We start from the raw sequence: 16,039 nt of genomic DNA on the forward strand, positions 1-16,039 counted from the left end.
TGACTCCCAGGTGGCTTGGTTGTAAACCATGCATTGCGGCCATAGACTCAGAAAGCATGTGCTTTAGAAGCCAACTTGAAAATGATAAACCTTGCGGTCTAGTACAGGTAGAGATGTTCTGTAGCTGATGTGAATTTTTGACATTTTCTGCACACTCCCCACATATCGTGAGAGACACTGGCACATGAACATTAAACCTGTCATGATGTGACTTAAATTCTAGGAATGCTCCTATTTAAGTCTATTTGGCAACAGGTTGTTTTATTCAGGTATTTTTACTGTTTCAAAAATCTGCAACTATTCTATGCCTTTACCTTGAAATTTCATTTATTATATCCTGACAGCAAAAGCTTCCTTTTAAAATTCTTATTTGAAACCACAGGCAAACTGCTTTTTAAAATACAAACACTGCTGAGATTCATCAAAAAGTAATGAATAATTTAAATTAAAAGAAAACTCTAAAGTGATTGCTCATTCTCTGATAACAAAATGGGAAATAAATGACTATCAACATTTGGAACATCATGTTTTAAAGAATGAGTGCAGCATTTAACTGGCCTATGAGATCTCCCATATTCTCAGACAGAGTGCTTCATTATCGAATTGTCATTAACCACTCTGTAGTTAAGGATGCTTTGAGCTTTGCAGCTGAAGTGGGTGTTCAATCTCACTGTTACGAATGAAAAAAAAAAGGTGCATATTTATGAAACTACACTCCTGGGATGCACATTTCAGCCAGTATTTAGACATCAATGTGAAATTAATTCCCTTGATTTTGATAGAAATACTCAAGGAAGCAAACTCAAGTGTGTGGGTACAAATATTAGCAGCCCTTCCATGTTTATAATTTCTAACAGATCTGTTAACTGTAACTATGGGAACAGCCATGGAAAGACAGACAAATATATATGTTTTGTTTCATGGAAGAATCCTCACAGTGCTTGATTATTCTTCTAGTGATCTATGAAGAAACATGGAAGTTGCAGTTCTTTTAGATCAGACATTACACTGAAAACCCTAAACTGTCTCCTGATCCAAAGTATTACAGTGATTTGGTACCATTCAGAAATTTGTGAAATATAATTTAGAAGATGGCAAAAAGAGGAAGGGTGATGTGTGTGTTTCTTTACATACACAAATCTCTCTGAAACTGTAATACCCAGGCACCTGGAGCCTACGTGTCGGTCCAGACACTAAGAACCCACAGCTACTACCTCAACATCCTAGTTGACTGTGTGAGTTCAGAGAGCAGTACTGCCGCAAGGAAATCATGACATCTCTCCTGCGACAGCTCAGCTACAGCTCCTAGGTCTGAGCCAGCTGTAATGACATCGACAATACTGGCTTCCTGTTTGGTACAAAGCCTTACTCCACAGCAGCTTATTCCTGCTACTCTTCTTTGTCTGTAATTAGGCATGTACTTCATCATCTAGACACCGCCTTTAGAGTGTTTCTGGTTCTTTTGGTGTAAATTCTGTCATATCTTTCAGGCCCATGTATGGTCTTTCCTACTTCATGCCACAGTGACAACAGCACCAGTGTTACACAGTTATTCTCATCTGTTGACTTAGAGAAAAAAAAAATCACCTTGTAATCACGGTAGACCTGTGAATTGACAGAAGGCTGCTGTCACCATGTGCAGAGTGCTTGTGAGGATATGCAGCTACACACGCAACTGAGTGTAGAGACAGACACCTGAACAAGGAGTAAGAATAGGAAGTGGTTGAGGTGATTTAGAGCTGCACTGGGCCATTTCTAAAAAAACGTACTCTCTTTTGTTTTCTTTTCCCATTTTTACCATTATTTGAGCAAGAGACTGGAAAATTAAACCATAAACTAGTGTTTATTCCAAGAGCTAGTCTACCCAGCCCACAGACTTGATCCTCACAGGCAGAGGCAATGTAGGCTGACCAAGTCCTGTCTTCCCCCAGGGCCCAGGGGTGAGGTGCCTGGCTGTGGATTTGAACATACAGCCTGCCACAAACAGAACTGCCAAGTACCACATTTTTGACAACCTCCTCCTTATTTTGTTTTCAATATATGGCATGACCCCATCTTACTGATGTAAAGAGCTATATAGTCAGACTAAAATAAGGGGCTGTCAGTCATTTTGGGATTTTCAGTTTGAAGTCGGTAGACCTGGCTTTTTATACTGTATTTTTTTCAGTTGTTCTGTACGTGGCTTTCATTCACCTTGGTTGCAACAGTGAGTGCTTAGTAATTTTGTACTTCACTTCAGAACCCATTAAACGAGGACTACCCAGTTAATGAACTGAGAAAGGGTTGGTTTAAGTGATTTATGGACATAACGTCACATAGAAACTTTATAGCAGAGACATGAAAAGAATCTAATTCTCCAGAGCATTATTCTGTTGTCTTCACTGCAGCACATCCCTCTTCCTTCTTTGTCCTTCTTCATTCATTACATGCGCTCCAATCATGGCAACAAAAGAGGCAAGGGATCCTCCAGACAACAGGATCCTCTGTTGGACTAGCTCGATTCATCTCCCTTGGCAGAAAGATGAATAGTCATGTAAATGAAGATTGTCCCCTGGGCCTACGCACAAGGTGACCAAATTAAGATTACCCAGGGAGACTTAATATCTGGGTATTGCTGGCTTTTGAGAGCTGGACTTCGCAAAAGAGCGCTTTCCATTTTTAGTAAAAAGTGTTCTTGTTTATTCTGTTTTGTGGAATTGTGTTTGTTCCAACGTAAGTTAGTTATCAGCAGGACACAGCAGAGACCACTGCCTGCGAACTAATGGTGTGAATCAGGAAAGCTATAAAGTGAAGCGTGGGAAAGCCTCAAAAAGGGGATCAGGGTGCAGACAGCACTGCTGTTCCCCTTCCCACTCGGAAAGCGGAGAGACTCCCAATCTCTCGCTGCCATGCCTCATTTCTACTTGGAGAAAGCAGGCAGTGCTGTAGATCTGAGGCTTGTTTACTTTGCCTTCTCCCTTTGGGAACAGAGCTTGGTCGCATGGGCTCATTGAACAGTCCCTTCTTCCTAGCCAGCAAGCAGTATTTCTGTACAGGAGTCGCAGCAAGAGCTGTGCTGCTCTATTCTGAGCTGGCGTTTTCATTCCTCTAGCTTGCCCATACTGTCGCTATCGTAGCACTGGGCCTAGCATGTCTAGAAAATGCCTGTAATCTGGGTGCAAATATGTAAACACAGTGGATATAAGGTTCTGTCCTATGGCATTTGGATTTTTTTAATATTAGATATAATAAACAATGGTTTTGTGCTTTAGCTTTAATCTTGTTTTGGCATGGAAACATTTTTAATATGAGATAAAAAAGTAAGAGGAAACACTTAGTTCCATCTTTTAAAGTAGGGGCTAATAGAAGACTATAAAACATTTTCAATCCCCAAATTTATGAATGCATACTGCTGAATTGACTTAATTATCACTAACCAAAGGATTTTCAAGGTACAAAGTTTATAAAGCATAAGCAGGATGTTCTCTAGTACAGGTCCTTTTCTTTGGAATTTACTCATACCAGAAATGCATCCAGACCCATCTTGTTTCAGAAAAAACATACTCTTGTCCCAGCCTTTCACCACCTGCTGGCTCCAGAACCCTTGGTTTGCAGCTTACTGGCAGTTTTTTCTTTGTCTCTGTCCCATAGAATTTCAGTGTTCTGCAGAATCGTGCTACATTCATCCCATGTATTTGAAAAATGTTACAACTTCTAGTCTAAGCCAGACATTGCAAATTCATCACTCAGAAATAATTTATAATGCTTTTGTTGCCACGAGCCAGATGGATGACACCTGGATTTGTGAGTGCTCTCTACAAGCGCCCATCTGTACCCACCGGAAGTTTTAATGAGAACAACTTCCCCTGAGGTACAGTTTATGAATGACTAAGACTGGGTGTGACTTAGACTAATAAACAATTTGTGTACCTCAACAAATTCTCCAACCACGAATGAGTACTGCAGTCTGATGCTAAATGTCAAATGGTCACTAGCTATTTGGGCAAGAGCATGAGGAACTGATCTGTAATATCAACTTCATGGCTTTAAAATGTTGACAGGTCCAGGCTTGTGACAAAATACAACAGAGTTACTCCATCTCACATGTTTTTTCCAGCTACCAAAAATCTACCTGCAGTTTATAAATTTATTTCCCTATTTGCCTCTTCTACATTTGTAGATGTTTTTGCCATTTCAGAAACCTGAAAGTGAAATATTAATGGTAATCACAATTTAAATGTCACTGAGCGTAGAGCCCGAAAGCACCTACACTGACTCTATTATTCCATTCAGTAAATCAAATTACTTCTTCCTTCCTGTTTCAACATGAGCCGTAAGCTCTGATGGAATTTCTAGATTGATGTCATATAGCACAACAACCAAGAGGCTCTTCAATCTGATTCAACTTCTGTAGAATTTTGAACATTTACTTACAGAACATATTTCTCTCGAAGTATTTGCCACTTTTTATGTTGAATCACTGTCAGATGTCATGGTCTTTAGAGGAGACTTGTTTTCTTTGAAGGAAATAATATCATTTATGGCCAGAATTTTATCTGTTTTTCTAAGTAGGTACACAGGACCTCCAGAGGGGTGTGCTCTCTGCTCTTTTTCTCAAGCAGCTCTGGAAGCTCTCACTTCAGAGAGAGTACAATTCTTCTTTGCCCCCATTTCCACTAGGACTTGCTGTCCGAGGAATAATCAGAGTTCTGCGGAGCTGGCGTATGCCAACAGGAAAGGCTGTGGCTCATCTGAGTGCTGTACAACGCACTGCAACAATACAGTGTGCGAAGCTGAAATGGAAGGAAACAGCAGATTCTGCATGTGCTGATCCAGTTTCCTAGCTTTTGTTTATGCTTAAGAAGACCGTGAATTTTCAGTTGACCTATGCGACTTGCAGCTTTTTGGGAGCTTCCGCTCTTGTTAAAAAGCCTGTCTGTCAAAAGGGCTTGCTTTGTGCAGTTTTTTCCTTACCAAGTAGTGAAACTTTGAGATGTAACCAGCTGTATCTTATTCAGTATGACAGCAATGAAATCATTTAAGCCACTGATGCAAATCAAATGTGATCTTAATGTTATTCCTGAAAAGAAACACTCTCCACAACTCCAGAGACCAAGGTCTCACTTGATCACATGTAAGACAAATACATTCCCTTCATGTATTTATGAGTATTTGATCACTATTATTAGCATTATTAGTATTAGTCATGAAATCATTACCTGCATGACCTCTTTCCTGTTTCAAACTTAGAGCAACTAATGGCTACATAGCTATTGCCTCTGGTTATCAGTCAGTGTTTTGTTACTTCTCTGAAAAGCACTTTGGTTGCTCTGCTTTAAAAAAAAACACCTTACAGAGCTCATTTATCCCAGCAAACCAGGAGTCAGAATTTACTGTATTGGAAATAACCGCGGCTGTGTAGATGTGGGCTCTTCACATTGCCCTCATCGCAAAATCAGGACTTAAAGAGTATATTTACCTCCAGTAAGAACACACCTAGAATCTAGTTGAATGAAATAAACTGTTTGTTGGAATATTTTTAAAGTTAAAAAATTGCAGGTTATATTAATGTTCTGAGATTGCTGTGAGGAGAATAATCTCATAGTGTCAGCTCATGCTTCCGTTTTTTTCTCTTTTCTCTGATTTAGAATTTAGTGTTTGCATCACTTTAGGATATAAATGTTAGCATAATGATATTATAAAGCTACTTACTCATTAAGCTCTACAGAACTTTTATTCATTAATTGTACAGTGACCAGACCAACCATGTCCTCATGCGTAATTGGGGCCATGAACTATTGCTAAAAAAAAAACTTTCCCTGGATAAGTCGTCTTTTATCTTTCCCCAGCTTAATTTGTATATTATCTATGAATGGCATATTTTGTCTTCAAAGGATTTTTTCACACTAAATTTTTAAATTTAAATAAATAATTATCAAATGAGAATGAGATAAATGCAGGTGATTCTATTTAGGTTGCAATTACTAACACCTTATAGTGTTAACAAAGCCATTAAAGAATTTATACTGGGTGAGGTTCTTCTCCAGAAATCCTCTCTCTACTTAGATTCGGCTGAACCTGTAAAGACCAGTTGAGTTATTCCTTGTTTATACCACTGGGAAGGAGAGGGGAATTTAACTCACAGCATTTTTTTTTTTAAGGTTGTGACTCATAAAAGGTTTGCCAGACACTATTACCCTGTGCAGTTGCCTCTGCAAATTTGCAGTCAATATATGCATAAAGGTGATTCCTTCTGGACCTTTTTTAACCATAACGACTCCATTTTTTTTGTCTTCAGGTGTGGGTGGATGCCGGTACACAGATATTTTTCTCTTACGCGATCTGCTTGGGGTGCTTGACAGCCCTGGGAAGTTACAACAATTATAATAATAACTGCTACAGGTAATATCTTCCACGCTTTATTTTTACATTTAGTTTCTGTGATGGAAGTGTCCACATACTTAGCTTCACTCAGAAGTACTTCCCTTTTCCTATTTGCATGAGTAATCATAAGCACGTGCACATGTTTTACAAAAACAGATCTATAGTGTTATAATTGTTTCAGAGGAAGTCTTTTTCCAAAATTTGGTGTTTTCATCCCTTTTGATCATATCCAAGAATTGCATAGCCACAAGCCGCTTAGTACACACAGATATACACAATCGCGTGTATAAAATACAGAATTTCAGAAATGTATAACTGCACGTGTGTGCGCTATTTGATTGTATAATGTATATCTGCTTTAAAAAAGAATCCTACAAGTAATTGTTATTAAAACTCTCCTGAGTTTGGTCTATGCTCTGAATGTCACTTTGCCCTACAGTTTGCTAGTAGAGATGGATAGCATTTCATTGCTTATCTTTATAGGAATCAGTAAGGAAATTGCTAATTAATTCAGTAGGTTTTAATCTTTCCTGAATCAATGTCAAAAGGATATGACTGGCACAAAATCCTCATTCCATTTTACTGGCATGGGCATTACTATATGAGCACTACTATGATCTTCTGGCATCGGTATTTATTGAATTAGTTTTCCTACTATTCAGCAGCCTCTAATGCAAGACAGTAAATGACAGTTTGATTGTACTGACTCCATTATGATCTCCAACCAGAAAATTAAAATTTCATTTTCCTATAAAGGAACTGATGCAGTCAAAAAGCAAAAGAACCCTAAACACAGCACCTCCAATTTAATTTCTAAATTACAGTTCTAATTACTATTAAATTAATTTCAATTTTAATTTCTAAATTACTGCAATTTAAATTCTAAATTACAGTTTTACTTGGAGAGTTCTGGAGATGGTTTTAGGAGATGCCTTCTCCTTTCAAGGTCTTAGCAACAATTTGCTTTTCTGTCAGAGAAACACCAAACAGTAGGACCCTCCAGACAGAGAAGGAATTGGGAGACTGGAAACCAGAAAGACATGAACGTATCCACCAGCTGAATGTCTGCGAAGCTATCCCGCGGCAGTTAAGGGTGCTTTGCCATCTAAACATGCAATGTAACTTAGCAGCAACATAAGTTACTCTTTGCTTGGCTACGACAGCCAAAATTCTGAATGTTTTGCTGCATAAAGTAGCTTAAGTCCTCTACAGTCTTCAGTGCTGATTGACATTATTTTCAGAGGAATGATAAAGATGGCTCAACAGAGGGTAATGAATGCCCCTATAGAACTGGTAATGAAAGTTTCCCCTAATTAGCATAAGTCATGCTTTAACAAAGATGCGACTCCTTTTCTCTATTATTTAATTTTATTTTTGTTTCTTTCCAGTCGCATCCCCTCTAGAAACTATTCTGTCACTGCCTCAAGGGCTGCAGTAATCTTTTTACTACGGTTTTGTAACTCATTACACATCACATTGATGTGTGATCAGAGAGCTTATGTAATTTTCCTTCTTTTCCTCTGACCCTAGCGGCATAGCTTGTAAAAAACATCAGCTGCTCTCTTTTAAAGCTCCTGAGCAAGATGCTGCAACAGAACACTTTTTACTGAATTCAAGCTTCACAATTCCTCTAACAAAATGTTTTCACAAATTACCTGAATAGGACTGATTTTATTGTGTCCCAAAGTATGATTCTTAAGAAATCTGAGGAAAGGGGCAGGAAGCTGCAGAAAGCAGCTGAGTTAAACAGGGCTGTTAACAGAGCAAGACAATACAAAGCAGCTCTGCAGTGGAAAGCAGAATTAAATTTGTATTCTAACTAGTACTTAAAAAATCTAAAATCAAGCTATGGATTTGCCTCTTGCAATACCCACAGTGTATGGTCTGCTTGTAACATCTACTTCCACTCTTTTTGCACTCTGTTTTAATATTTTTTTTTTTTCCAAGAGAAACTAGCAGTGGAAAATAATGACATGAGGTATTTTAGTGGGAAATGGGAAAATCGAAACTGCACGTGGGATTTTCTTATTAGCAACTTGATCTAATTCATTAACACTGCAAATGAATTGCAAACAGGTCACTTCACATCTTTGAATAGGAAATGAATTTTTATTGTCCTTACCTATCTTGCATTGTGATACATGAATATAGATCCTCCCTGGCTTTACAACCACTTATATCAAAAGTGACTCATGAAAAGATGAAAGTAATGGCAGTACCATCAGCAGGCAATGCTTTCCCCATATAAATAAAAGAAAGGTGTACTGATGTTTCCTCTAATTTTTAGCAAGCTAAGAGCTCCTAATCCATTCAGACCTTCCTAAGGGATAGATTAACTTCAGACAACCTCGGTAGACAGAAGAGGAAACTGTTTTTGTTTGCTTCATGCTTTCTCTGCTTCATGCGCTCTGTATTTGCAGAACGGATCCAGCTCCCCGCCAGGGGGGAACACCACTTGGTTTCACAGCACCACTCCTTTGTATTGGGCGCTGCACCTCAGCGGGACAATTTTTATGTATGAGCTCCATGTACAAATCAGGGCTTAGCTGCCATGTTGCTGCTGTGGTGCAGAAGATAAATGAGTGATTTCACACGCTGTCAACACATGGACAAAACTTTTAAGAAATGAAGATGTGTCCTTCATCAAACTTCTAGTCTAAGAGGGAAAGAGGAATGAGAATTGGTCTTGAGGGGGATCCATAAAGGCAAGAAAGTAACTGGAGGGATGCAAAAGGCTCTGTGGGCTCTTCTCTTATCAGAGAAGGTCCTTAAGGAAGGCAGAATCAATTTTCAGCAGTATCCTGCCTGTCAGTCAGGGAGAAGATGAGAGATGCATGTCTTGAATTATTCAGGTGATTGGCAAGACATTAATTTGGAAGAATGTGAAGTTTTCATAAAAATTTGAAGTTTTCCTTTCACTTGAAATCAGTTTGGGCTTCAGTCAGGCTCTGATACCTTCCTACCAAGGATGCTTATTAAAAATTCATGGAAAATTAGATAAACTTCTTGTTCTCCTTTCAATGGTTCTTGGGCATTTGTGTTTTAAAATTCATTGGTTTCACAGTCAGTGGAGCCAGATCCCCATCTCAGTTTTACTTCCCGTAGCAGAAGAAAGGACGGAACTACAGGTTACACACTTCTAAGGCAAAAAAAACACAGGACTGGAGGGGTTAGTAGAATTCCTGCAAAGATAAGGGAAGGATGAAAATTAAAATCGGAGGTTATATTTTTATTAGGACAGGAAACACTGCTAAGTTCCCAGAGAACTGAGTGTTCAGCCTGTGACTGTCTAACTGGGGAAGAAAATGATGGCACTGTGGCTGTGTTCTGTCAAAAGAATAGGTACCTCATTAACTGGAGATGATGAAAATCCCCTTAGGTTCACTTTTGCCCATTTCCCCGGAAAATGCATAACTATTTCGTACCATGGCACTGTGGTTTGTGGGTCTTCCCTGCGAGTGGAGAAATGTGTGTGCTCTTCTTGTTCTCTCACAGATGATCTAGTTACATAGGATTGTCCACTTGGGTCTTGCCCCAGGACCTTCCTTCAAGAGGCAGCAGCAGAAACTGCCAGGGGCTCTGAAGGTGCGCAGGGAGCAATGTGTCTCTGCCTCAACCCTTTTTTGCATGGTTAGGAACCAGCAGCTCTCAAATGTCCTGTGCCACACCATTCACCAGAAAAAAAATAATCTTGTTGTTTGGACTGCATTTGAAGCCTGGGAATTATCTAAAATAAATCTTATCTGCAGAAAGCAGGCTGTTCCAAATGGAGGCATTGTATGACTGGTGAGCAGTCAGATCCATCCCACTGAAGTAATCTCTCTTTTTTTTCCCCCCCAAAGGATTAAAAAAATACATCTTTCTGACCTGTCTTATTGACAGAGTTTCATCAAACTTAGTTTTAATTTCTCAGCATTGAACTCACCAGTTTCTTAGGTGAGAGAGGCTGGGGTGAGAATCTCTCCAGAGCTACTTCAGTGCTGAAATACACTGAGAAGAATGGTTGGGAAGATGATCTTTTTCTTTGTTTTATTTCTCTGCAAAGCACAAAGAACTCCATGCTCCTGGTTACTTTCTTTTAGATTGCTATTTTGCTTTAAAACATGTAAAACTTTGATAAAGTGTATCACTAGCCTGGTTGTGCATGACTACAGGAAGCAATTTCATATGAAAAGCAAATAAATAACAGGTTAGAATTATGATCATTTTCAGAATTTTCAGAAAGTATTTTAAAGGATCCATTTACCCCTGCTAATGAACAGTATTAGAGCGAGTCACAGAATCATTAAGGTTGGAAAAGACCTTTAAGATCAAGTCCAACCATCAACCCAACACCACCATGCTCCCTAAACCATGTCCCAAACTGCCACGTCCACACATTTTTTGAACACCTCCAGTGATGGTGACTCCACCACCTCCCTGGGCAGCCTGTTCCAACGTTTGACCACTCTCTCAGTATTTTTACTAATTTCTAGTCTAAACTAGAAATTTACTAATTTTTACTAATGCCCAGTCTAAACCTCCCCTGGCGCAACTTGAGGCCATTTCCTCTCGTCCTATTGCTGGTTACTTGGGAGAAGAGACCAACACCCTTGTCGCCCCAACCCCCTTTCAGGGAGTTGTAGAGAGCGATAAGGTCTCCCCTCAGCCTCCTCTTCTCCAGACTGAACACCCCCAGTTCCCTCAGCTGCTCCTCATCAGACTTGTGCTCCAGACCCCTCACCAGCTTCGTTGCCCTTCTCTGGACACGGTCCAGCACCTTAACGTCCTTCTTGTAGTGAGGGGCCCAGAACTGAACACAGGATTCAAGGTGCAGCCTCAGCAGTGCCGAGTACAGGGGCACGATCACTTCCCTACTCCTGCTGGCCACACTATTCCTGATACAGGCCAGGACACTGCTGGCCTCCTTGGCCACCTGGGCACACTGCTGGCTCATGTTCAGGTCCATGCATGAAAGAAGCATGAACATCACCAGATGTGTCCATGTCTGAGCCTTGATCTACAAATGAGAGTATTCATTCTTTTTTAATTTCTGGATAAATTTTGTCAATTTATAGATGATATGCCATATATAAATTTTTTACTATGAAATGATTGTGAAAACATAAAAACATCCTCAAAATAATGGTTCAAATTAACTGTAGATAAGGTGATGAGAGAGAGCCAAAGCCTCCCACGGCCCAGTGGCTGTAGTTCAGCTGATCACTCTGCAGTACTGAAATGTATGCCTGCTTCCTGCCATTGGGAATGTATGTGCCTGATGCTAAGGTGAGTCAAAGTCAGCAACAGGAAGAGCTTGGAACAGATGTGGGATGCAGCACAGGGCTCATTAGTGAAGGAATAAGATGCTGGAACTGGTCACCTCACTTTCAACTTAATAAACTGAGGAGATAAAGTTATAGGATAAAAATACCAAATGAAACAAGCAACAGGACAGAGAGATTACCGAAGAAGTTTTGCTGGGATATATGCCAGGACTTCAAAAATATGAATTGTCTCTGATTCTCAAAAAGTCACTACAAATCTGTGACAAAGGTGGGAATCATTACTGAAGATGTGGGTTCAGAACTTGTTAGATTTTACAGGGTCATTTCTTCTCATAGATTGGTTGCACAAAAGTTTGCTTCAGAGCTGTGGTAGGATGGGAATAAACCAGACTAAGGTATAGGCATGAGAGAGCTACAGGCTTGCCTTGTGTTTCAATGGTTTAGAATCCTAATTTACTTTCAGGCATCTAGGTTAGACTGTTACTTTCTCAAGTACACAGCTGTCTCTTGTAGCAAACAGTCTTAAAGGACTGACTGTCATGACAAATCATTCCTACCTCATCATCTGTCAAGCCTGAAGTGCTGTCTGAAAGCAGGATGAACAACCACGTTTCACTGAGCTCTGGGGAAAGCTCACACCTTTCTGCATGAGTATTTTCCTTTTTTAAAGTGATTTACTATTGTGGCATTTGCAGTCTGGGAAAAGAAATATTTCTTCACCTTGGCCTTGTAATTGCCATTGTTTGGTGTGTAGGATACATAGGTCTGAGAGTCCCTGCACTGTCTTTGCCTGCCTGTTAGGCACTTTTTTAGGCATATACATGCTTCCTAGATTATGTATGGTGCTTTTCATTACCAGGACTTCTTAAAAAAAGTTTATAAACCCAACTGGAGGTGTATTTTGTATGGCTATATATTGCTAATATACTGTAACTGGAATAGGATCTGCTGAGATCTGACCATAGGATTTTTTTCCAGGAAAAAAATTACTACCATTTTTATATAGTTTATAAATGAGTTCATATCCTCTGGAATACATTATTGCAACTACTACAGAAAAATTGTTCTTAACACCATTCTTTCAGTTATTTTTACAGGTTTTTTAAAGATTCTATCGAAAAACAGTAAGCGAGTAGCAACAGGTTTGCAATTCAAGCAGTTAAAACACAAGTGAGGGTATTATGATGGTATCTTCCTGAAAACGCTTATGCCTGACTGATTTCTCTCAGACTTAAGATCAGTTGGGGACCTTACTCTTAATGAACAATTTAATGTCTGTTCCTGCAGCTTGAGGTTCTGTTAGTCCTATGGCTCAGAATATGAAAGAAACCCAGGCTCTGGAAATCAACTGCAGTGTTTTTTATTTATATTTTCAGAGACTGCATCATGCTCTGCTGCTTGAACAGTGGCACAAGCTTTGTTGCTGGTTTTGCTATCTTTTCAGTTCTTGGATTTATGGCTTATGAACAAGGCGTGCCCATTGCAGAAGTTGCAGAATCAGGTAAGTTCCAAAAGCAGTTTTCCGAGTTAACAAAAAATGCCCAGAAGTTGCTGTCAGAATACTTCATCTGTGCCAATATCTTATAGATAAATTGACTGTTTTGCAGATAGTTTTACAAAACTCGTCTTATAAACCTGTTACCTGACTCATTAGAATAACTGCTATAAGAAGAGTTCTCAACTATTTTACGGTTATACATTTATGTGTGAAATATTAATGTTATTGTGCATAGCACCAAATTCATAAAGTCAAGGAGCTATTGTAATGCAAACTTACTCCAGCTGAGCATACAGAACATTGTATAGCAGAGAAACATTGCTCAGTTATGCCCCTTGAGTGTTACATCCTCATGAAAGGAGCGTTCAGTTTTCTTTAAGTGAGACAGACCAAAATCCACACAAACATTTCTTCCTTCTGAAGGAAAAAAAAAAAAGAAAAAGAAAAAAGATATAGCTATTAAAGTAATGAGAAACCAGCTGTTTAGGAGAAATCTTTGGAAGTCCTCTGAATTCTTGCGTAATGTTTACTATCTAAATACAGATTTCTAACTGTCAGGCGGCTAATGCCCTCTCCTAATGTCAGTAAGTTTTTCTCCCAGGGACATAGGCTGAGACGCTCTGGTTGGTTAAGTATAATAGTTCTTGTTTTGAGTCCAGAAAGGCACAAAAGCCCAGCTCTACGAGAAATTAACCTTCTAATGTTCATTACCATCACTTGGAGTTAGGCATCCAATGAAAGTTAATTGCTCTTTAACACCTTTGTGGATGTAACATCTTTAAGCATCACTTAAAACTCAACAGAACAGAAAGAACAGGAGAGCTGGCCAGAAAGAAAAGCAGTGTAATGCTGAACTGCTGAGAAGGAGAAATGACTGTCATGAAGTTAGCCAAGGTTATCAGGAAAACTGCAAAGCAAGTACAGCTTCACGAATACTGTCATGGAAAATATTTCTCTTTTCCTAAAGCCCTCATGACAACTGGCTTATACTATTATAGAAACTATATAGAAAAACGTTAATAAGACTATAGCAACTCTGGAAGCTATAGGAGCTTGTAAATACCGTGTTAAATGAAAAAGCAGTAGTGTGTTGACAGGTCTTCACTGAAGTTATTGCAGCAGGAGCACAGAAGTACTCCTTTATCAGCCTTGTGATACTGCCTTTATATCCCTGATCTAAAAGCTGGCTAACTTCGGAAAAAGCTGTTATAGCATGAGAGTTTGCAGCAACTGAAAAATGGGCACAGGTAAATAAGAACAGGAAAATATGAACTGGGTGAGATGGTACTTTAGCAGATCTGAGAAGTTACTAATGCTGTTGCAAGTGTGTTCTATTTTAAAGATTTCTGTAAATATGCAGCCAATGAATTAATATTATGTACCAGCAGCAGCACTCAAAAATGCAGAGCAGCTCTTGAACAAACCAGTAGACACTTGGCTTGCACCAGGTATGGCTTCCAAGATGCAGCTCTTAACCACTGACTGCATTCTTGCACAAAATGTCAGATACAGTGCTGTCTTAAGGAAAAAAAAAAGATTCCAGAATATCTTAGTAAGTTATATAAGACAATCACAGGACCACATGCTACTATTTATTCAGGTATGGGAGTCTTGCTGTACATCCACACAAAGGATGAAGGAGAACATAAAGTACAGTGATGCCTTAACAGAAGTCTTGACCTTCAAACATTTGGACAGGTTGTAGGCAGAATTGATGTGCCAAGCAAGTCTTAATCACTGATTAGCGTCATCAACAAATATTTAGACTATTAGAGATGTAGAGTTTGTCAAGGTTTTCAACCTTGTATTTAGCTCCTCTTATCTGCCATAAAAGAGCAATCAAGTTGTGGTGGATTGACCCTCGCCAGCAGCTTAGCATCCACACTGCTTTCACTCACTCACCCACCCCCGTGGGATGGAGAAGCGAACAGGAAGAGAAGACGTGGGTCCAGATAGTTTAATGAGTAATGCTGTGGAAGCAGTGTTCAGCAACAGCCACGATGTTGGTGTTAGCAAGGCTGCTCAATCCACAGATCCAAAACACAGCACCATACAGGCTGTTATGAAGAAAGTTAACTCCACCTCAGACAGACCCAGTACACAAGTATAAATATTTCCTTTCTTTTCTTCCTTTTCAGGACCAGGACTTGCATTCATTGCTTACCCTAAAGCTGTTACCATGATGCCTCTTTCTCCTCTGTGGGCAACTCTGTTCTTCATGATGCTCATATTCCTTGGATTAGATAGTCAGGTATGAAACAAACACTATTTAAAGATGTTATCAGATTCCGTAGCATGTGTATATCAGCATCCTTGATGTAGGCAGCATCTAACCTGATGAAAAAATGAACCCTAACTTAATTACTTGCTTAAAACCATTGATTTAAGTTCCTTATTTTAAATCTTAGTTATGTGATGCTGGAGATTCCTTTATTATTTACTGTGAACGCTGCTTCAGCCTGACTGTAGCTTTCATTATTAACAGAGAAACCAGAACTTAAATACGGGTGATTAAAATTCACAGTTCAGTAAAATACCAGTGTGTCTTCTTTTCCTGTTTTTAAAGCACTTTGCAATGAATTTTTTAAACTGAATATTAGATAGTGATAATGTAAGTTCCTGTGGTGTATTTATTCTTCAAGACGCCATAGCAAGAAATGTGTAGTCATATTCTGCAGCAAAGTGACAGCACAGAAGTTGTCCTTCCTGTGTGACCATAAAAATTGTGAAAGCTGTTGGATGAAAAATGTACAGTAGCTGGCATTCTTAGCATGCAGCTCAGCTTTTGGCATGATTTGGTTCAGAAAGTTTGTGATTGTATACTGTAGAACAAAGCTCGTCAGTGTTTATTTTGCATGACATTTCCTATCATTAAACTTAAGGCTTTAATAACTTCTCCTTTTCCTGATCT

The 16,039-nt window shown here is 39.2% G+C and overlaps 1 protein-coding gene across 1 annotated transcript in view; it reads left to right on the forward strand.

The window, feature by feature from the left end:
- SLC6A11 (solute carrier family 6 member 11) overlaps positions 1-16,039 on the forward strand; it is a 108,589-nt gene that overhangs the window by 81,341 nt on the left and 11,209 nt on the right. Inside the window, exons 7-9 of the mRNA XM_082004553.1 lie at positions 6,278-6,381; positions 13,007-13,131; positions 15,267-15,379. Of these exons, the coding sequence (XP_081860679.1) occupies positions 6,278-6,381; positions 13,007-13,131; positions 15,267-15,379 (342 nt within the window). The remainder of the gene's footprint in view (positions 1-6,277; positions 6,382-13,006; positions 13,132-15,266; positions 15,380-16,039) is intronic.

The sequence above is a fragment of the Phaethon aethereus genome, assembly GCF_964289735.1.
Source record: "Phaethon aethereus genome assembly, chromosome: 11".
Classification (NCBI taxonomy): Eukaryota; Metazoa; Chordata; class Aves; order Phaethontiformes; family Phaethontidae; genus Phaethon; species Phaethon aethereus.